At 44.8% G+C, this 22,052-nt stretch overlaps 1 protein-coding gene across 1 annotated transcript in view; it reads right to left on the reverse strand.

Annotated features, from left to right (window-relative positions):
- The window catches only part of VAT1L (vesicle amine transport 1 like), a 145,691-nt gene that overhangs the window by 45,504 nt on the left and 78,135 nt on the right, over positions 1-22,052 (reverse strand). Inside the window, exon 7 of the mRNA XM_059667384.1 lies at positions 20,174-20,368. Within this exon, the coding sequence (XP_059523367.1) occupies positions 20,174-20,368 (195 nt within the window). The remainder of the gene's footprint in view (positions 1-20,173; positions 20,369-22,052) is intronic.

Here is a 22,052-nt window from a genome sequence, read left to right on the forward strand (position 1 = left end):
CAATGAGTGTTGTTGGTGATGAATGTATATTGTTGTTATTTTCATCATTCTTTGCCCATATCCTCCTGTTTCTCCTTTGTTCTCTCTCAAATCTACTCTGCGTGCTTTCAGCCACTGAAAGACCATCCTTGTCAGAAGATAACCAAGTGCCTTTCTGCAAGTGTTCCTCGCTTTTTCTAAACTCTCACAGCTTCTATTATCTGGGCTTTCACTGGACAATTAATCCTGGAGAACCTCAGGATGGCTTTTCTTCTGTTGTCTGAGTTGTTACTTCAATCTTTTATTGCCACTCAATGCTTTTATCACATTCTCTCTCCACAAGCACTAAACAATGATTACATGCCCTCTTTCTACTCACTGATGGTGAGACACATAGCTTCAGGCTTTGGCTTTTGCTTTTCATAGAAGGAAAATGCCCAGCTCAATGAGCAAACACAACTCTTGGCACTACTCAGTATTTTTCCTTGAGCAGAGAGAAGAAAACGAATATTCATGGTTTCAGGCTCTGTGCTTGTAAATGAAATGCTGGGACTGTAAAACTAATCACAAGTCTGCCCCTGCCTTTGGGAAGTTTAAGGTTTTATGGGGGATGTGGACAATAAAAAGACAATATATATCTCAGTGTTGGAAGTACAGGGTGCTGGGGGCATACAGGAGGGACTTGAACTGGGTGCCCCAGAAATGGGAGATAAACAGAGGCCTAAAGAATTATGCAGAAATGGTTCTGAGGCCGGAGGCTGCTCAGGGAAGTTCCGCCTGGCTGTCGATTTTTAATACAGTTTCACGGTAAAATTCTGGACTGTTCTGAGATTGTTTCTCTTAGTTATATCGTACCAGGTGATGAAGCAGGCACAGAGCCTGGGTTTCTCCTCATAGGAAACTAGCAAAAGTGAACTCGATGCCTGATGGAACCCGCCCTCCAAGTGATCCTCTCATCTGCGAACCCATAGAACGTGGGGCCAAGAAATGTATCCCGGGGGGGCTAGCTCCCACAGCAATGGTGTGTGTCTCTTCCCAACTGTGCACTCAGTGACATCATGTTGGTAAGCCGATATTGGTCATGGGGGAGAGTATTTACACCGTGAAAATTGGCAAGTGTGAAATATCAGGACTTTCATTTCCAGGGCTGGTTGCTGAAACATTTACCAGCATACCACTGCGCGTATACCTCCATTTGGGAGCTTTCTATGCTGCCTCTTGCAAGGTGTCCCCACTTTATAGGTCACTATATCTAATTCCACTCTGGCGCATGTAATTTTATTTCCACTGGATTGGACACCGCTTATATGCCCCTTTAAATCTTCTGAGTCCTTGCCATACTCTTACTACTGCTCCTGGGACCACACACATGCAGATGCAACCTGCTAAGGCCTGGGGTCCTGCTTGTACCTGTGCTTCGCCCTGAGGTGTAGCTGATGTGACACTGGGGAGCCCACTCACATGCACACACAACCCAAATGTACTGGTGCCCCACAGGCACCACCTTGACTAACGGGAGGTGACAGTCCCTGACAATGCCGCCCCATTTGATTTCCCAGGAAGACAGTTCTGAGATGCATTTTCTTATGACTGAACACTCTACCTGTATTTTCTCATGCAATCTGACTTCAGCAGGAAAGGAGATAATGGCTCAGACAGACTCACTCACTTGTCCAAGATGATGCATCTGGTTGATGGAGGAAATGGGATTTGACCCAAATCAAACTCTAAATCTTTCCAAGCCCGTATATTGCCTCTGCCTTTCAACCCCATCCTGCCAGATGACCTTCCCCTCCCACCTCCTGAGGGTCGCTCCTGCTAGAATACGTCAGGCTCTTGGAAGAATCCAGTTGGAAACCACTTATCTTAGCAGTAGCTGCCTTCCACAACACATCCTTTCCTCGTTTGCTAAATTCTCTCTAGCTGCCTCACCCATGCTCCCTCTGATTACTGCACACAGACATTCTGGCATACAAGCCTGTATCCCAGGCTCTGCATCGAGAGGATCCCAGCCTAAGACATCCTCTGAGTCCTTGGATGCCTGCCTATCAATCATATGACTGTCCTGCTGTGATACCCACAGGGTTAAGTAGGAAGTGGCCCAGTGATGGAGAACCAGGTCAAGTGCTACCTCCTTTATAAAGCCTAGCCTCGTTCCGCCAGACCTAGTCATGCTTTGTTTCCAAGGGAACTACTTTGTGCCGGAATTCATATATTTACACCAATCAGATCATTCCCCTGCAGACTGTGGACACTAAGGCAGTGGGATGTTGTCCTCACCTTTCAATAGTGGTTCTCAACCTTCCTAAGGCCGCGACCCTTTAGTACAGTGCCTCATGTTGTGGTGACCCCCAACCATAAAATTATTTTCGCTGCTACTTCATAACTGTAATTTTGCTACTGTTATGGATCGAAATGTAAATATCTGATATGCAGGATGTATTTTCATTGTTATAAATTGAACATAATTAAAGCATAGAGATTAATCACAAAAACAATATGTAATTATATATGTGTTTTCTGATGGTCTTAGGCGACCCCTGTGAAAGGGTCATTCGACCCCCAAAGGGGTCGCGACCCACAGGTTGAGAACCGCTGCCTTACAACATGCCTTAGCACAGGGTAGGCAGCAATACTAATTTTGAAGAGCAAATAAAGAAAGCACTTTAAAGAATTGTTTAGTACATCTGGGAAGAGCCATTCATTCAACACCCATTGTCGGGGGAAGATGGTGAAGTAATTTCCTGTTTGCCAAGGCCATCCAAAAACCACAGAGTGATGGTGAGAGGAAACTCCAACAAGAACAGGCGAGGAAAAGAAAAAACTTAAACCTGTAATAAATATAAGCCAGATCCTCCTAGACCCAACAAAATGCTTGGAACGTCAATGAGAAGCAGTAGCCACTGCTATTGGCGAATTTTTAATGACTATTTTTTAAAAGGCATGTTTTTCAACACTGCAGATCCGTAATAAGCTTATAAACACTTTAGGGAAGGCACAAACATGGGTGATGAAAGTTATAAAGGGTGAGTCATATTTGCAAAGCATCAAGGAAAGATCCTGTAACACAACAAACCTAAATTGCATCTAATGATATAAACAGAAAATAATGATGCGGGAAAGCCTGCCCGCCTAGAAAAGAGAACAAAGGAAGTCAACCTCTGGATCACAGGACAGCAGAGGACACTGAAAATGGCAGCCAGGTGGAAACAGAAGCAGGAAAACACTATAAACATCGACCTGAGCTGGGAAGTGCTCTCAGCAGGGGTCGCAGGGACTGCTCAGTGTTTGCTCTCTGAGGCTTCCTCCAGGGAAATCGGAACAAAGCTCTTTGTCAAATTTTTAAACGCAAAAAAATAAGGTTAGAATTTTGGCAAAGAGCCAAAGGCAGTGAGCATAACAGCAGGTGTCTCCTCTCTGTTGTTGCTTTTGCTCTTTTGATTCTGCTTCATATTCTCTTCTGCCTTAAAGATAGTGAAGCATGACAACACACTTAAGGCTGCTTGTGGAAAATCATTTCAAGATCTAGAGCACCTAACTATTCAATCGTCCTTATAAGTTGCCAACAGGAGGTGTACAAATTAAAGCCCAGTACCTTGACTGGTAAGGGGATGGTTTACAAGTGTCTTCCATAGCCACATAACCATTCAAGGAGAATTGAATTCCCCTATTTGCCATCAGTATTTCTAATGACCCTCTCCCTCTTATTAAGCTTGCAACACTGTATTTTAATCATGTTTTCATGTCTACTTTGGCGCTTTGCTTTTCTGTCTCTCCAGGGCGGCGGTTCTCAACCTGTGGGTCGCGACCCCTTTGGGGGTCGAACGACCCTTTCACAGGGGTCGCCTAAGACCATCGGAAAACACATATATAATTACATATTGTTTTTGTGATTAATCACGATGCTTTCATTATGTTCAATTTGTAACAATGAAAATACATCCTGCATATCAGGTATTTACATTACGATTCATAGCAGTAGCAAAATTACAGTTATGAAGTAGCAACGAAAATAATTTTATGGTTGGGGGTCACCACAACATGAGGAACTATATTAAAGGGTCGTGGCATTAGGAAGGTTGAGAACCACTGCTCTAGGGCCTACTGCTGGGCTTGGTAAATAATAGGTGCTCAATAAATGCAAGTTAGTTTACAAATGAATTGAAAACTATTACATGCAAATTGAAAAAAAAAAACTTTTCTTAAATTAAAAAAATGGGTCAAGGAAGGAATCCATATGCAGCCCAAACAATATTGAAAGCATACTTCTTCACCTAAAATTCTTACATCAGTTAGAAAGAAAAGAAGGATTATTTTAAGTCTTTCTAGGACATTTAGGAAGTATTGTGGGCTAAATGTTTATTTTCTCCAAAATTCATATGTTGAAGCCCTCATCCCCAATAGCCCAAAGCAAACTCCTCTATTTTGCTGTGACCCCATGTCCCTCCTTAAACAAGCATAACACACTCCTCATGTACTCACACATGTTCATGAGCAGACCACTATACTTCCCAGCACAGCCCTACATTCAGTGTCTGGGATGGTAAAGATGATCATTTGGAGCATGTCCTATTGCCACACAATAAAAATGCCATAAAATATGAACCCAACTAGTTTGTAATTTGTAGATATTGGGGTAAGATAGAAAGGAAAGTGATGAAATTCAAATACTGGCCTTGGATTCAAGGGAATTTGTGCTGCCACTTAGAGGCCTGTGTCTTGGAGGAGGCATCTGCTCTCCTTGCCTCAGTCTTCTCATAAGTACACCAACCCCAGAGGGTGGCGGTGAGCATCACATGGCTGTCAGCTTGGTCACCACATCCCTATCCTCTCCCTGTTGGTGTTTGTTGAGCAAAATCGCGGAATGGTACTGTGTGTGAATGTGCTTGGGGAGCTGGGGCAGTGACAAGTGTTTGGGAGGCTATGTGGGAAGAAAGAAAAACTGGAGTTGTATTAAGCACCCACTCAGGCATTTCTGTGCAGTATTCATGTTAACAGTTCACACATGTCTTGCAACAGACTTTAAAACGGGCAGGAATAGCAAGGCTTATCGGCCCCATTTTATAGATGCAGAAAATAGGGCCTGAGATGCAGAGTCACCTGCCTGCAATCATAGAAGTTAGGAACTGATGAACCACGGTCTTCTTCCCCTGAACCAGGAAGTCTGCAATCAGGGAGATGCGGCAGCAGAGTGAAGGGCCTGGGACCAGGTCATTCCCAGCCCTGGAGAAGGTTGAAGCCTTGGTTACAAGCACGGCTTCAGAAGAAAGCCAGCCTGAGAGTCCAGTTTGGCTCCACCACTTCTTTGGCTGTGTGACCTTGTCCAACTTTCTCTCTGAACCTCAGTCTCCTCACCTGTTAAATGGGGAAATATTAGTAGTTCCTTACAGGATTGCTAGATGAGCCAGGGCATGCAAAGCGCTCAGGACGTGACGTGACGTGGCTCCGTGTAAACACTAAAGTGTCGCCACTCCTGTTACTTTGTCCCTTGCCCAGGGCTCCACAAGCAGCTGGTCATTTAGAGTTCATTCAATGACTAACCAGAGCATGGCACTTTCCTGGCAGCACCTCCCAAAACAAGCTAGCAGTTTAGTAATCAGCCAGTTTTAGTGGTTAGTAAGCAAGGAGATGGTTGGAGGATGGGGGGATCCAAACACCAGCATGTGTTTATCATTTGTGCTGTTCAGAGCTTCTGTTCCACCAAGCAGCTCCCGCAAATGTCTTTGGACATGAATGCAAGCATACGGCAGGAGCACCAGCAGCCTGTTTGCATCTTGGCAGTGGCAGATGAGGGAGGACACCAGCCCTGAGAGGTTTAACTGCAAGAGGGTAGAGTTATCCCTACTCCTTCCAAGAGGGCCACCGAGGCTGACGTGACTGTGTGCCCACATGGCCTCATGGCGTTCTCACAGCAATCGCAGCAAGTGGGCCCTGCCGTTATCCCCGTTAAAGAGAACGGTAATAGGTGTTCCGAGGACTCACAGCTACAAGTGGAGCAGCGGTTCCCAACCTGTGGGTCGTGACCCCTTTGGCGGTGGAACGATCCTTTCACAGGGGTCACCTAAGACCATCCTGCATATCAGATATTTACATTATGATTTGTAACAGTAGCAACATTACAGTCATGACGTAGCAACGAAAATAATTTTATGGTTGGGTCACAACATGAGGAACTGTACTTAAAGGGCCAGAAGGTTGAGAACCATTGAAGTGGAGGAAGGAGGACCTGAACTACTCTAGAGCCTGTCCCTTTCATCTTTATGCTAAATTTTGTCTCCTCAGCTCTTACAAAATATTTTTCCAATTTGGTCTTCTCTGGCTCACCATTTGTTGGAATGAATTGTGTTCTCCACATCCCCTTTCCCCATCAAATTCACAGGTTGAAAGTCCTAACCCCAAGAGCCTTAGGATGTGACCTTACTTGGAAATAGGATCCTTGCAGATGTAGTTAAGATGAGGGGACACTAGATTAGAAAGGCCCCTAATGGCATATGACTGTGCCCTTATAACAAGGGGTAATTTGGAGACAAACTCATGCAGACAGAGGTCGGGTGATGCAGCTACAAGCCAAAGAACACCAAATGGCCAGCAACCCCCCAGAAGCTGGGTCAGAGGCATGGAACAGATCCTTCTCCCACAGCCCTCATGGGAACCAACCCTGCCAACGCTTTGATTTCGCACTTCTGGCCTCCAGACTGTGAGACCATAAATTTCTGTTGTTTAAAACCATTCAATTTGAGGAACATTATTAGGGCAGCCCCAGGAAACTCATGCATAACTTCTCTGATAAATGGGGTGCTTTGTTCCCGCTTCCTAGGTGAGGGAAAGGAGGCACAGAGGAATGAAGTGCTAGTAGCCACACAGCCAAGAAGCCGGAGGGTTAAGAATCCAACGTGTGGGTCTCCTGCTCAAATGCTTATCACGTCGATTGGAGCTGCTGCTTCAATATGTGTCCTGCTGGCAGAGTGGCTTACGGCTTATAAGAGTTCAACGCATGTGGACTCGATTGCACAATAACCATGAGGTCCTTTGCAGTAACGGGACGTGAGTGACACCATTTCCAGTGGAGGAAAGTGAGGCTGAGGGAGGAATGTGGGTATGCCTTGTACTTGTGCATCCTCTGATTTAAATGTATGTTCCAATGTTCAAGTGACCTTGGTCAGCAGCACAGCTATTCCTCCTATCTAAGGTCCAGAGAAAAGGTCAGAATCTGTGATGAACACATCAGCACAGATACCTCGGAAAATATTGGAAACCGGTTTTACTGCTGCCACCTTGCAAGTAAGACATACAGAGTGATTCCAACACTGACTTGGAAGGCCAACAGAAGTGAACAGGGTTAAGGTCTTTTAAAAACATACCTGGGTCTTTTAAAAACACACCCAAGAGCAGCCTGCATCCACTGTCTGGCTCACAAGGAAATCCAATCTTGTGAAATATTTTTAACCAAATGACAGGAGGGAAGGCAAGAGCGATCATTGTCTTCATAACAGAAATGTGTTCAGAGCTGACCTTCCAGACTGCTAATAAGGAGTGCTGAGCTGTGAATAAACCTAATCCTGCAGCTCACTGTGGTTTCTGGTGGAGATGAGGTTGTCTGGTTAGGGCCTGGATGGCAGATGCTTCACCAGGCTGGTGCCCTGAGGCCCCAGAAATCTTTTGCGTGACGCATGTCTGTTCTCCCGCTTGCTGTCTTGCCTGAGGTCCTGATCCCAAAGACCTCAACTCTGGAGTGAGTGGAGGGGGCGGGGATGCATTTGCAATGCACTGAAAGAATAATAGCTGTCCAGCGTGAGGCCAAGCAACTTTTGTACATCTAATTCCTGTAGGACATTTAATTCCTCCATTTAGGATGGAAGGTACCGTTGCTTTTCCATTTTCACAGGTAACTGTACATGAACATGTCAATGAGAGAGGCAAGTTCATGGGACCCCCAAACCAGAGTTTGTAACCTGGGGTTGGGGTCATGGCAAGATGGGAGGATGTTGGGGGTGTTTCTGCAGAGGAGCCAACACGATCTCTGACTTCTGAGAGGAGAGCAGGGATTTTTCAGGAGGACAAGGATGAGGAAGGCAGAACGGATGGAGATAATAGCATGAATAAAGGCGAGGAGGCAATAGCAGCTCAGGTTTCTGAAGAACCACAATGTTCCAATGGGGCTGGAGTGATGGGTGCTAGCATAGCTGAGCCATTGGTGGTGACTGTAACCTTACTGTTTCCTCTCCTCCCCAATCAAGGCCTGCTGTCCCTGTGTTCAGCCAGATGCACATTTTTTCTCCTCTACCTCTCTCTCTCGATTCCAGGCTTTTGCCCAGGTGGTGACGCAGGCCTACATCACAGCCCCTCCAACTCTCACCCATCAGGCTGCACTTCCTGCTTGTGTCATTGTCTAGCTGTTCAATTCTGCCACCCTGGCTGCTCCTTGAGCTCAGACCCAGGCCTCCTCACTTGCTAGTGTGTCTTCAAAGTCCAGCCTCTGCCAATATCTGTTCAATTGCTGCTACCACAAACCATCACAAACTTAGTAGTTTAACACAACACAGTTCTGCAGATCGGACGCTTGAAATGGATCTTGGGTTTAAAACCAAGGTGTGGGCGGGGCTGGTTCCTTCCCAGGCTCCAGGGAAGGATCTGTTTCCTTGCCCTTTCCTGCATCCCTTGGCTGGTGACTCTGCATCACATCACCTTTCTTCCCTCTGCGTCCTCTGTCACATCCCTGCTCTGACTCTGACTCTCCTGACTCGCCCTTTTAAGAACTCTGGTATTACATCCAGCTCACCCAAATAATCCACAGTAATATCATTTTATAGGCCTAAGTTAATCACATTTGCAAGGTTCTTTTTTCATGTAAGGTGACATGTTCCAAGATTTCAAGGATTACGATATGGGCATCTGGAGGGCCACCATTCAGCCTCCCATAGATGGAGAAGTGGTACCCAGCTGTGCCTCAATTTTTCTGATATGCTGGGTAGATCAGAGCAGGGGTGAGGGCAGATGTGTCACAGGGTTTGGGGGTGCGATGGTGCTAATATGTTTGACCTGCAGAAAAGATACTGACTTGGGTATGCAGGGAGAGTGTGTGTGGAAATTGGGACTGTGTGCATGGGCTGGGGTGGGGGGTGATTATGTTGAACTGAAAAATCTAGTATTCCACTTGAGAAAAAGGGTATATGCAGCAAAGGGAAAAAGAAATGAGGGACATAAAGCAAACATAGCCATCACTTCTGGACCCGCAGTTTCCTCATCTGAAAACTGGGAGAATGGACCAGGCTGAGTAAATGGTTTTACAAGGCCATGTAGCTTAAATATTAGTGCGGATTGAGGCCAGCCACCTGGACTTTGCAAGTTGTACCTTCTCCCCATCTCCCAAGTCCTGTTATCCCAATAATAAACAGCATCCCTCTCTTTCTTCCTCTCTCTTTTTCTTTCTGTATACAACAGCTTTATTGAGATATAATTGCATACCATGCAATTCACTCATTCAAAGTATGCAGTGCAATAATTTTTACTATATTCACAGAGTTATGCAACAATCACCATCACTAATTTTAGAACAGTTTTATGCCTCCATAAAGAACAGTCTACCCATTAGAAGTCCCTTCCAATTTCTCCCCAACCCCCACTCTCCCATCCCTAGGCAACCACTAATCTACTTTCCAAACAGCCCTTCTCTGAACACTGCTCCTCTGGCTAGCTTCCAGGCCTTTGTTGTGCTCAGGGCTGAAAGAGAGACTTATGCTGGCTGTCAGCCTACCCTACACCTGCATCCCCTACCTGACCCTCTGCATTCAGACTTCTGACCTGAACATTCTACTGAAAGCACCTTCTGAAAGGTCACCAATTACCCTCAGGCCAAATCCAAAGGCTGTTCTTCTATGTGCTTTCTGACTGGTCAGCAGCAGCCAACACTAAGACCTGTCACATAGTCACAGAGGTCCCCTCACCACTGACCTGTTTGTGAATGCCTCATCTTTTGCCTGTTGTGTGAAGTGTGGGGGATGCTAGGGTTCTGGCCTTAACGCTCTTCCTTCTGCAGTAAAGAAGTTAACGCCCATGGCATGCACTCAAGAGCCAGTCTGTCTTGGTCTGAATGCCAGTTTTGCCATGTACCAGCTGGGTGACCTGTAGCAACTTACTTCACCTTACTATAAGTCTATTTCCTTATATATATCACAGCAGTACCCACCACGTGGGATTATCGTGGGGAGAAAATGAGTTAATTAAGGGAAACTGCCTGGAAAAGTACTTGGCACATGCTAAACTAAGTTTTTGCTAATATAATTAGTTTGCTTATTGTTTTGTTCAAAGAGTTTATTCATTGTTACTTTTTCCAACAACTTCTATGCATTAGATTTCCCTGGGATTCAAATTTACATTAAATGACATTATAAGCAGCATCTCTGGGCAAGTGCAATTTCCCCAAAGCCTCATTTTTGTGACCTGTAAGATGGGGATAATAGTAGCTGGGTCTTAGGGTTGTTGGAGTATATAAATGAGTTAATACATGCAAAACACATAGAGCAATGACTGGCTCAGAGTACACCCTCTGGAAATGCCAGTAGTGGTAGTAATTATCCCGCCCTCTTCTCTCACCTCAGTGCGACTGTGGCTCTGGATTGCCTGCATGTTCTATCATAACCTTAAACTCCCATCTCAGCTCATCAACTGCTTCATGGCAGCTCCTAGCACTGTTAACTGAAATGGTATTGCTGACACCCCATTCCCACTCTACCAGGTTGCAAGACCATTGGTTATCTCTGTCTTTTTCTTCTCCTTTGCCCTTTATTTCTAATGACTCAGATTTGCTTGTTCTCTCCCATTCTACTTCCCCCACTTCAGTCAGGGGCTTACCTACAGTCATGTCTAAAATCTGCAGTGGGCTCCTGTCCAGACTCGCTGGCCCCAGTTTATTCTCCAAATCAACATGCATGTGATACAGCACACATTGCCTGCTTTTTGGTGATTCTTTAGAAATATTCTCCCCTCCCCCAACCGTGTCTCAGAAGGATCCTCCAAATCTTGAAAGAAAGTCTTTGCCAGCCAGTTGCCTCCTGCCATCATTAAGTGGAACTTTCCACGGTTTCTCCTTGAGTCTTTGCCTCGTAGTTTGGGTTTGGACCTCTGTTTCAGATGCTTGGCTTCATCTTCTCTTCACTTCCCAGCCTGGTGTTAGAGTTGAAGCTTATAGCTTTTTTTAAAACTGATGATCACAAACCCACTCAGCCCTGTCTCTTAGATCACTGCACCCTCCCTCTTGCTGGTTCAACATTAATCTTCCTTTGATCAAGTAACCCTCTTGTGCTGAGACAGATAAGGGCCCCTTTCAAGCTCAGCCTCACATTATTTTTCCTTTCATTCATTCTTTTAGACAGACTTATCTCTATATGAGTTTTGTGATGGCATAGAATGAAAGACACACATAATTAAACCGCAATTATTAACATGAAGGCAAAAATGCAGTGGACACATAATGAGGAATTAGGGACACTGAAATGATGGACTGCCTTTGGGCAATGAACTCCACTGCAGCCAAGGCAAAGAGAGATATACAGGGATGGGCATAATTAACATAATTTACATGATTATGCCAGATTGCCGGCAAGGCACATTTTCTCCTACCTTCAAACAGAAGGATGACATCATCTTATAAACCAGCTCCAGTGGAATATCTTCAGTGATAGGTACATACGTTCTTCCATCTCTGCACAGTCCAGTTGGGTAGCCACTAGCCACATGTGGCTTCTCACCACTTGAGAAGTGGCTGATACAACTAAGGAACTAAATTTTTAATTTGACTTAATTTAAATGTAAATAGCAATTTGTGGTGGCTGATGGTATCATTGTAGAGAGCATAGCCATAGAGCTTTATGTAAGTAACCAGAGGCCCAGTGCACGAAATTCGTGCAGGGGATGGGGGTGTGTCCCTCAGCATGGCCTGCAATGACACCAGCGTCCCTTGCCCCGGCCTCTGGCCAGAGGCCCCTCCCCTCTCTCTGCGTGGCCTAGGAGCAGACGCTGGGCTCGCGTTACTGGGGCACCACCGCGAGCATCCCCTCCTGGCCGCTATGGGCGCCACTGTCTTTGTCGCAGAGTGATGGTTAATTTGCATATTACTCTTTTATTAGATAGGATGTTGTAAAATGCTATAGGTAATGTTTTTCATCGAAGATTTTAAAACTGCCAAGATCTCTGTGCAACCCTCTATCAGTTTTCTAGGGCCGCCATAAAAAAATAACACAGACTGGCTGGCTTACACTATAGAAATGCATTTTCTCACAGTTCTAGTGGCTAGAAGTCCCAGATCAAGGGTCCGGCTGTATTGGTTTCATTCTGGGGTCTCTCTCCTGGGCTTGCAGATGGCCATCTTTTCGCTGTGTGTTCATCCCTGGTGCCTCTAGGTGTCCTAATCTCCTCTTCTTATAAGTAAACCAGTCAGCCCACCCAAAGGCCTCATTTTAACTTAATTAACCTCTTAAAAGGCCCTATCTGCAAATACAATCATATTCTGACATATAGGGGGTTAGGGCTTCAACATAAGAATTTGGGGAGGATATGCTTCAGCTCATTACAGAGCTCTCTGTGTACTATTACATGGCAGATGGGAAAACACATTTTTAATCAGAGGCCACAGCTCTATAGCCCAGGTGTATATCTTTCTAGTGTTATACTTGGGACCAGATGGGCTTCAGGAGTTGAGAAAATCACATGGTATGTGTTGCTTAGGCCACGCTGTAACAGCAAGCTCCTCACTCAGAATGTTGACTTGAACTCCCCTGCCTGGCCGCGAAAGCCAAGATTTGACTCTGTTGACCCAACCAACCTTATTTCCTCTCCTCCTGAGACAGCAACCTCTGCTTTGCTTAGCGTAGACCTCTCAACCCCACCTACCCCATACTCACTCCTACTTCTGTGATTCATGTCCCTCCTGCTTGTAACACCTTGTTTTTTAACCTCAACATCATCCAGAGAATTTAAATCCTTCCAGTCTAAAACAGGCCCATCTCATTCTTAAAACCATCTCTGAACATTCATTCTTCCTTAACAGCATTCTCTCTCATTTCTGAATCCACTTGTACTTGAACCCCACACCCCAGGATCAAACCCTAAGTTATTCTTTGTTTTGTAATTGTCTCAAAAAATGGAATCATAAACTCAAAGGTTAAGGGACACATGGTCTATCCCTTCTGTAGACTTGACATCCTAAAATAGACTTGACATCCTCCAGGCACATAGTAGGTATTTAGTGGCTATCACTGCTTCTTGGTTTACAATTGTGGTTTCATACCTTTCCCACCTCTGAACTCTTTGGAGAGATTAACTTTTTTCCAACTTAATGTACAGCTGCACATGTAATATTTGGAGGCAAACGTGAGATGCAGTGTATCCACTCTGCTTTGTGTATTAAATTTAAAGTAATGTCAGAGACAGATGGCTAAAAAGAAACCCAAATCATCTGTGATATTATTAAATCTAGTCTGAGAGCTCAGAGAGCCCAAGAAAATATTTTTTGAATCCCTATGGGATTTATATTCCATAGATGAAATTATAGAGCCAGCCTGAAAAGCAATTTTGTGAAATCATTTATCAAAGGGGAGGGGGGTGGGATTATTACAGTCCTCCTTCTGAGGTTCCCAAGTAATAAGCATGCTCTGCTCTCTTCAAGCCCAGAAGAGCTGCGTGGGCTTGATAAATAGCTGAGTTCGGCCCAACTGGAGCTCTCAACAGATGTCTGTTAATACCAAGAAAAGAGCCCTCAGAAAGTTGGTGGGTGTTGTGATGAGTGCCTGTGGATGTTTTTGTTGGCAAACAGGTAGCAGCCGTCTGTCTCCCCTCTATGGATGACTAGCTTGCTATGGGCTCGTACACTTCCTTTGTTTTCCTGATGACTGTCTTAACCAATACGGCTTTTTAAAAGACAGTGGTTCTCAACTAGGGGCAATTTTGACAATGTCTAGAGATATTTTTGATTGTCACAGATACTGGCATCTAGTGGGTAGAGGGCCAGAGATGCTGCTAAACATGCTACAATGCACCGGGCAGTTCCCCACCCCACTCAACCCTCTGCCACCGCCAAAGGATTATTCAGTCAAAATGTCAACTGTGCCCAAGTTGTCTTATAGTAATATCTTATTTTAGAACTATAGGCCTGGTACATGAAATTCGTGCACTGGGGGGTGTCCCTCAGCCTGGCCTGCACCCTCCTGCAGTCCGGGATCCCTCACTCCTTACTGCCTGCCTGCTCACTGCTCCTTAGCACTGCCACAGAGGCGGGAGAAGCTCCCACCATCACTTCTGGCTGAGCAGTGCTCCTCCTGTGGGAACCCACTGACCACCAGAGGGCAGCTTCTGTGTTGAGCATCTGCCCCCTGGTGGTCAGTGTGCATCATAGCGACCCGTCGTTCTGGTCATTCTGCCGTAATGGTTGCTTAAGCTTTTATTATATAGACTAGTGGCCACAGGAGCTGGTGGGAACCGCGCCACTTCCATGGGAGCCGGCAGGAACCACACCCGCTTCCACGGGAGGGAGGTGGGAGCTGCTGCCTGTGGGAGGGAGGCGGGAGGTCACACCGCGCCATGGGACCCAGAGTCAAGTCCCCACCCACCCGCGCTCACCTTGCCGCACACGCAGCCCCGCCCACCCGCGCGCTCCACGCTCCTCCTGGTGACCGGTTGTGGTCGTGATGCAGCGTCATGACCACAGGCCTTTTAGGATATATAGATAGCTTGTACATTCATTCATCCACTCAAAAATGTTTATTGTTAAACATGGGAAATCTCCAAATAGCCATATTTTTGTGTGTTGGTGGATTCATTAATTTGCTCATGTAATGCAAGTTTACTATTCTCTACTCCATTCCAGGCACTGGGGTCTTGAACATCATAGTCAGGGCCTCTCCTCATCTAGGGTTTATATTCTAGTGGAAGGGAGACAAGAGTCTAAACAAGTTGACAAATAAATGAACAGGATCATTTCAACTAGTGATGAATACAATGGAAGCTATCACACAAGGTAAAAGGAAAGAGGATGACCCAGGCAGGGGTGGCTGTGCGGGATGCTCCTTTCGGGAGGGGGGTTTGGGAAAGCCTCACTAGGTAGGTCTCACTGAAGCTGAAACAATGTTTGGAAGGAAGCTCTGAAAATCTGGAGGAGGAATGTTCAAAAGAGAGGAAGCAACAGGTTCAACAGTGCAAGGCAGGAAAAGCTTGAGTGGGTTCAAGCACCAGGGACATAAAAGCCACTGAAGATTAGATGTAGGAGGCGAGGTGAACAGTGTGAGGTTGATGAGATGTCAGGAGTTTAGACTGGGCAGGCCTGGATTCCAGGTGACATGGGAAGCCACGGAGGGTTTTAAGCAGGACAGACATGATCTAGGCTAGGTAGTGATAAGTTCACTTGGGCCACTGGGTACAGAATGCCCTATACAGGGGCAAGATGGCAGTGTGGTACTGATCAGGAGTTCCTTCCAAGATGAGTCCAGCTTAGGCTACATGGGTGCCATGAGTAGAGATGAAAGGGAGTGCATGAATTTGGAAGCACTTGCAATAAAGTCCTGGAGTTGTATATGATGCATTATTCAGTCAGCTATCAGGCTCAGATTTCCCATCTCTATTTGGTGTGGGCCCTGAGAAGCTTTGCTCTGCGTCCTTGGTCCATCCAGCTCTTGAGCCAATCCTGACTTAGCTCCAGCATGCATGGAGCTGCACACTCCCCTAGCTGCCTTGTCTGTGCCCAGCTGTTCCTAGTCAGACCCTCTCTAATGAGAGCTGAGCTTAGCGTGGTGCCCCCTTCCCATTTCTGAGCTGGATTGAGATCTCCTTTGAATATCATCAGACTTCTGCAGTTGGAGCCTAATAATTTTTAGTTCTTCCCTTGGGATCATGGTGTAGGACCTCCTAACCCTGACATTTAAGTGGCCTCCTATGGGGCTTAGAGTAAGATCTAGATTTCTATGTGGCCCCTGATGACCTGTTCATCCAGGCTCTCCTTGAGCCATTCCCTCCTTTGGTCACATCAATACAGGAAACTGTTCTCTGGAATCCATCATGATCTTTCTTTCTTCATCCCTTTGCTCTTGAGGGTCTCTCTGCCTTGCATGCTCTTCTGGTTTTTTGTTTGTTTGTTTTGTTTTGCCTCTTTCATATCCTATGACATCTAACCTTTCTTCTCTAAAGTCATTCTACAGCATACATTCTCAGTGGGAGTGATCCCATCTCCAAAAATTGGTTTTTGGAGAATGAAAAATATCTTATTCTTTTCATGTATAAAGCACAGATACACATACAGGACATAAACATATAGATAGATAGATAGATAGATAGATAGATAGATAGATAGATAGATAGACAGACAGACAAATATAGGGCACATAGTAGTTATTCAATACATATTTGATAATTCAGTTACCATTGTGACCAGGATTGATGTCAAGTATCAGAACAAGGAACCATTGGGCCAACAGGATCTTAGATTTCAACCTCTGCTTAAATGCTACCAGTTTTATTGGATCTCTTTTTGGCATTGGATCTAAGTTTAAGCCCCCTTTTTTGCCCCATGGTCAAGTTAATCTCTTATCTCTGGTCTTGACTATTTCCAGTTTTCTCCCGTTCCTGACCACTGAGAATCTGGTAATGGTTTCATCCAGCTGTACTCTATAGCACTGAGATATCATAGTGAATACCATATGGATTAAAATAAATCTCTTTTCAAGGAAAGCACAATGATAGGCTAACAATCTTGGAAATTACACAGCAGAAGGAATGAACAATTATCTGATTTGATTTAGCAATAAATTGAATCACAGTGAGCATCTGTAATAGAAAAACGACAGGAAGGAAGCAAAACTAAATGCTATCAATGTTATCCATTTCTGGAACGTGGACTTGCAGTTAGTTCATTTTCTCATTATGCTTTTGGTTAATTTAGGAGTTTTCTAAAACAAGCATGTATGTATGTCTTTTATCATAAGGGACAAGGGTTTTGGTGGTTGGGTTTTTAAAGACTATTCACAATGCTGCAGGATTAGAGAGGTATTGTGGTGCACGGATCCAGGATCAGTCCTATTTGATTATACAATGACCCCCACAAAGGGTTTCAGAGTAATTTCTGTGTTTAGGGAAGCCAGAGGATTTGGCCAACCACTCTCATTAGGCAAATAGCACCAGCCTTCTTACCAAGAGGACAGCGACTCTCTGTACCACAGAATTTTGTGTTTGTTAGCTTTTGAAAAGTGACCATGACTCCCAAAAGTACAAAAAGTTGTTTGTACTACAAGGTACTCCCCTGTGCAAAATAGAAAAACAAACAAAACCACACATTCCCATATAGTTTAAAACATTCCTCTGCGGCTTCATGGCTCTCTGAAGCCAAGGTTATGAAATCCTGACGTAAGAAAATTTCTTAGTAAAATGCCTCTGGAAACCTAGGCCACATCTCTCCATTTTACCTTCACAGGTAACTGCCGTGACTGGCTTCCCAAATATCTCAAACTTTCCTGGTCCTGAAGGACTTTCTAGACCTTATCTCCTCCTAGCTCATCTCACCTGAACCCAAACAACCAGTCATACTTCAGTATCCGTAAAGATAACATTAGGGGTTCTTAATTTTTTCATGATCAAGGAATGGTTTTAAAATACTGGAACTTTGGGTAGATCAATTAATGAAAACAGTCCAACAGTAGATTCAACAATTCATCAATAATGACAATGCCCATTGTGACAGCTAACAACGTCTCACAAGCGCCCCAAGCATCAGGCTTAGCACACAAATCATTTCAATTCTGAACCATGACTTTGATCTTTTATATACCCACAAGGTGACAATGTAAATGATGCTGCAACAAAATATATACTCTCTTGTACACAAGATGAATCATATACATAAATTAAAATTGGTGGCTTACCTGGAAAGGTTTATGGTACAAATGGTATGGTGAGGCCTGTGGTTTAAGAACTACTATGGCAGCGGTTCTCAACCTGTGGGTCACGACCCCTTTGGCGGTTGAATGACCCTTTCACAGGGGTCGCCTAAGACCATCCTGCATATCAGATATTTACATTACGATTCATAACAGTAGCAACATTACAGTTATGAAGTAGCAACGAAAATGATTTTATGGTTGGGTCACAACATGAGGAACCGTATTTAAAGGGCCAGAAGGTTGAGAACCACTGTCCTAAGGGGAAGAGAGGATTGAAGATGGCAGTGTTGTAGGTGGATGTTACACTCAAATTACAACTAAAATATAGATAGAGCAAGCAACCTGAATAACCAGCTGAAGACTAGCTGAAGATAAGTCTCATAACCAAGGATTTACAGAAGCCACAACGAGACTAGCAGGAAGGGCAGAGATGCAGGAAGGGCTGGCCCCCAATCCTACTGGCAGCAGCTAAGATTCTGGAGGGACATCTCAGCTGCGGGGGGCTCCCCCTAAGAAGTGTGGGGTCTAAACCCCAAGTGAGGCTCCCCAGCTCAGAGCACCAGAGCCAGGAAGAGGTGCACACATAATATCTGGAGCTGAAAACCAGCAAGGGCCCCTAGCTGGTTTGGCTCAGTGGATAGGGTGTCGGCCTATGGTCAAGGGCACATGCCGGATTGCAGGCTTGATCCCTATGGGGGGCACGCAGGAGGCAGCCAATCAGTGATTCTCATCATTGATGTTTCTATCTCTCTCCCTCTCCCTTCCTCTCTGAAAGCAATAAAAATATGTAAAAGTCTTCTTAAAAAGAAAAGAAAAAGAAAACCAGGAATTCTGTCCACCCAAGAGAAAGAGAGAGAGTCTACTACAGACACAGGTGCCCTCTTAAAGGGCCAGTGCACAAAAATCTCATTTGCAGCCACTCATCCTGGGCTCCAGGGGAGGGAGGGCAGAGCAGACTAGAGTAGTGTAAGAAGAGACTAGAGTTTGTGGCTCTGGGGAGAGAGCTGAAGGGACAGCCACCAAGATCCCTGTGCTGAGTCCCTCTCCCACACCACAGACGCCATCTTTCTTGAGAGGAGCACTCCCCTCCCTAGGGCATCAGCCTGTAGAAAAGCAATAGCCCCACCCTCTGGACTTCATGTTGTCACCGCCTTTGAAGCTTGTACCCTGCTGAAGAGCCAGCTGCTTGGGCAGGGGTGTAGAGGTGAGGGCACTCAGAAGGTGTCAGTGATTGCGTTATAGTTATATGGCTTTGCGGCAGGGGCCATTCCCACCACATTCCTGTGAACCTGACTGGCACCTCTCTCTCATAGGAGATCCATTCTCTCCACTCTCCAGACTTTGGCGGCTCCACCCTATCGAGTCCTGGTGGCTCTGTTCTGCTGAGATCTGGGCAGAAAAATGGAACTGCCTTATGACTTAGAGATTCCACTTCTGGGAATATATCCAGCTAAATCCAAAACACTAATTCAAAAGTATATATGACTCCTATGTCCATTGCAGTGTTATTTACCATAGCCAAAGTTTAGACATCGTCCTGGGCCCATTAGTTGATGAGTGGATAAAAAAGGTGTGGTACATTTACACAATGGAATACTACTCAGCCGTAAAAAGGAAGACAATCTTACCTTTTGTGACAGCATGAATAAACCTGGAGAGTATTATGCTAAGTGAAATAAGCCAGTCAGACAAAGACAAATACCACATGATTTCACTTATATGTGGAATCTAATGAACAAAATAAACTAGCAAACAAAATAGAAACAGACTCATAATATAGAGAACAGATTGACAGCTGTCAGAGGGGGTTGGGGTTGGGGGCTGGGTGAAAAAGGTGAAGAGATTAAGCAAGAAGAAAAAAAAACAACCTCACTGACACAGACAACAGTATGATGATTACCAGAGGGAAAGCGGGGGTGGAAGTAGGAGAGCATAAAGAAGAGATAAATGGTGATGAAAGGAGACTTGAGTTGGGGTGGTGAAAACACAATTCAACACAGAGATGATATGTTATAGAATTGTACACATGAAACCTGTATAATTTTATTAGCCAATGTCTACCTAATAAATTAAATTTAAAAAAAAAACCACAACCACTAGAGAATTTAAAATATTTTTTATATTCAAAGCACCATACTATGGGACAATGACTTTAGGACCATCATGTAAAACAAACAAACCTAGAGAAAAATTTAGTGAAAAAAAAATGTATTTGGCTGCCCAAACCTGTCTGGACTAAAAAGAGACTATTTGCTGGGGGGAAACACCATTCTTACCTCCTCCAGGGCCCACAGGGAGTCCACAATGGGCTTGATCTTCTTCTGGGTGTAGAGCCCTAGGAGTTTGTCCACCACTCCTCGAATGAGGCCTGCGCGGCCCTGTTTGAAGAGCAGATTTAAAAGGGAAAACCCTGCGATGACTTTGTTCTCTTCATACAGCTTGATGGGGTTCACTTTCTCCACCTGCCACCACTGGAAAGAGAGAAGGTGCCAGGTTACAAGGACTCGCTCTCAGCACAACAGGGCTGCAGTGGGCCCGGTTCTAGCTGGCTGAGAGGTAGATCTGGTTGGTATGTGTGTGTTTTCTTAATGTTTACTGTTGTAATTGTTACAGATGCCCCCCTTTTTTCTCATTGACTCCCTTCCACACCCCAGGTCTTCACCACACTCTTGTCTGTGTCCATGGGTTATGCATATATGCATACAAGTTCTTTGGTTAATATCTCACCACCCACCCCATCTTCCCCTGAGATTCGTCAGTCTGCTCCATGGTCCTGTGTCTCTGGATCTATTTTGTTCATGAGTTGATTTTGTTCATTAGATTCTACATATGAGGTTGGTGTGGTTTTTTTTTAAAGCATCTATTTGGTGAGTGCGTGGAGAACTACGGACAGTGGTGCTTATGAGAAGAGCTCAGGATCAAGGTGGGAGAGAGCCCTTTAAAATGAGCCACTAGGCCACATGTAGTTGGAATGTGAAAAAATATGGTTAGGATTACTAGCTCTAGAGTTGAATCCTGGCTATACAGCTTGCTCCCTGTTATTCTCCATGCTTCATTTTTCTCAGCTACATACAGTGGCAGGGTATTGCCTCTGATGTTCTCTGGGAGAATTCAGTGTAAAGCACTTGGCTTTGTGAATGGTGATGGTGGTAAGGGGTTATTGAAGGGAGGGGTGGATGAAGGGAGTGAGGTGGCATAGAGGTTTACAAAGTGTGCTGGGGACACAGTAGGGGTGATGACATTGACTGCAGGTGCAGCTTTCCTGGGGGAATAACGATAAGGCTGGAGGGGTGACTGGAAATGCATCAGAGAAGGAAGAGTAAGAAAGTGACATACAGGAAGAAGGAACAGGGGTCTGAGGGATAAAACATAGTTTTGGGGCTAAGACAGTGGCTCTCAGCTGTGGGCAGTTTGGCCCCTGAGGGAACATTGGTAATGTTTAGGGACATTTTTATTGTGATGACTGGTTCTACTGGCCTCCAGCATATAGATGCCAGGGATTTTGTTAAACAGGATAGCACCTTGCAACAAGGAATTGTTCACCCCAAAGTGTCAAAAGCACTAAAGATGAGAAACCCTGGATTAAAGTCCTCTGTGGGAATACACATAATTGGCAAATATGGCTGCCTATCTCCCAATCAGACATGAAAATAAGCAAGCCATCCATTAACAAACTACAGAAATGGTTATCCAAATGCTTTGTTCTGATTTAATTGTGTTTCCTTTGGTGCCGGTTTGAATTTAGAAATTCAACTTCCAGTTTCTTGAGGGTTCTGAGAAATGAGATGGTTACTCTCAGTTTAATATTGAAGACAAAGAGGAATGTGCCGGGCACTTATGAGCATTTATAATATCAGTGTTATCGCTCTGTTTACATTATGCCTCTTTCCAGGATTGAAGAGGCTCAAAAAAGTAAAAGGTCTGATTTTTTTTTTAAAGTGAGAAAATCATATTGTTAGGAAAATAAGTGGGAGAAAGACAGGCGTATATAGGGATAAGGTTCGTGCATAATATTCTTTACCAAAGTACCTTCCCAAGGACCTGAGGGCCAGCTCCAGGAGAACCATGTATTTGACCATGGGTTACTTATCGAGAAAAAGCAAAAGACACCATCAATGACTTGATTTGCACTACATCTGCAACGCCGTAATAAAT

The sequence above is a fragment of the Myotis daubentonii genome, chromosome 15 (assembly GCF_963259705.1).
Source record: "Myotis daubentonii chromosome 15, mMyoDau2.1, whole genome shotgun sequence".
NCBI classification, from domain to species: Eukaryota; Metazoa; Chordata; class Mammalia; order Chiroptera; family Vespertilionidae; genus Myotis; species Myotis daubentonii.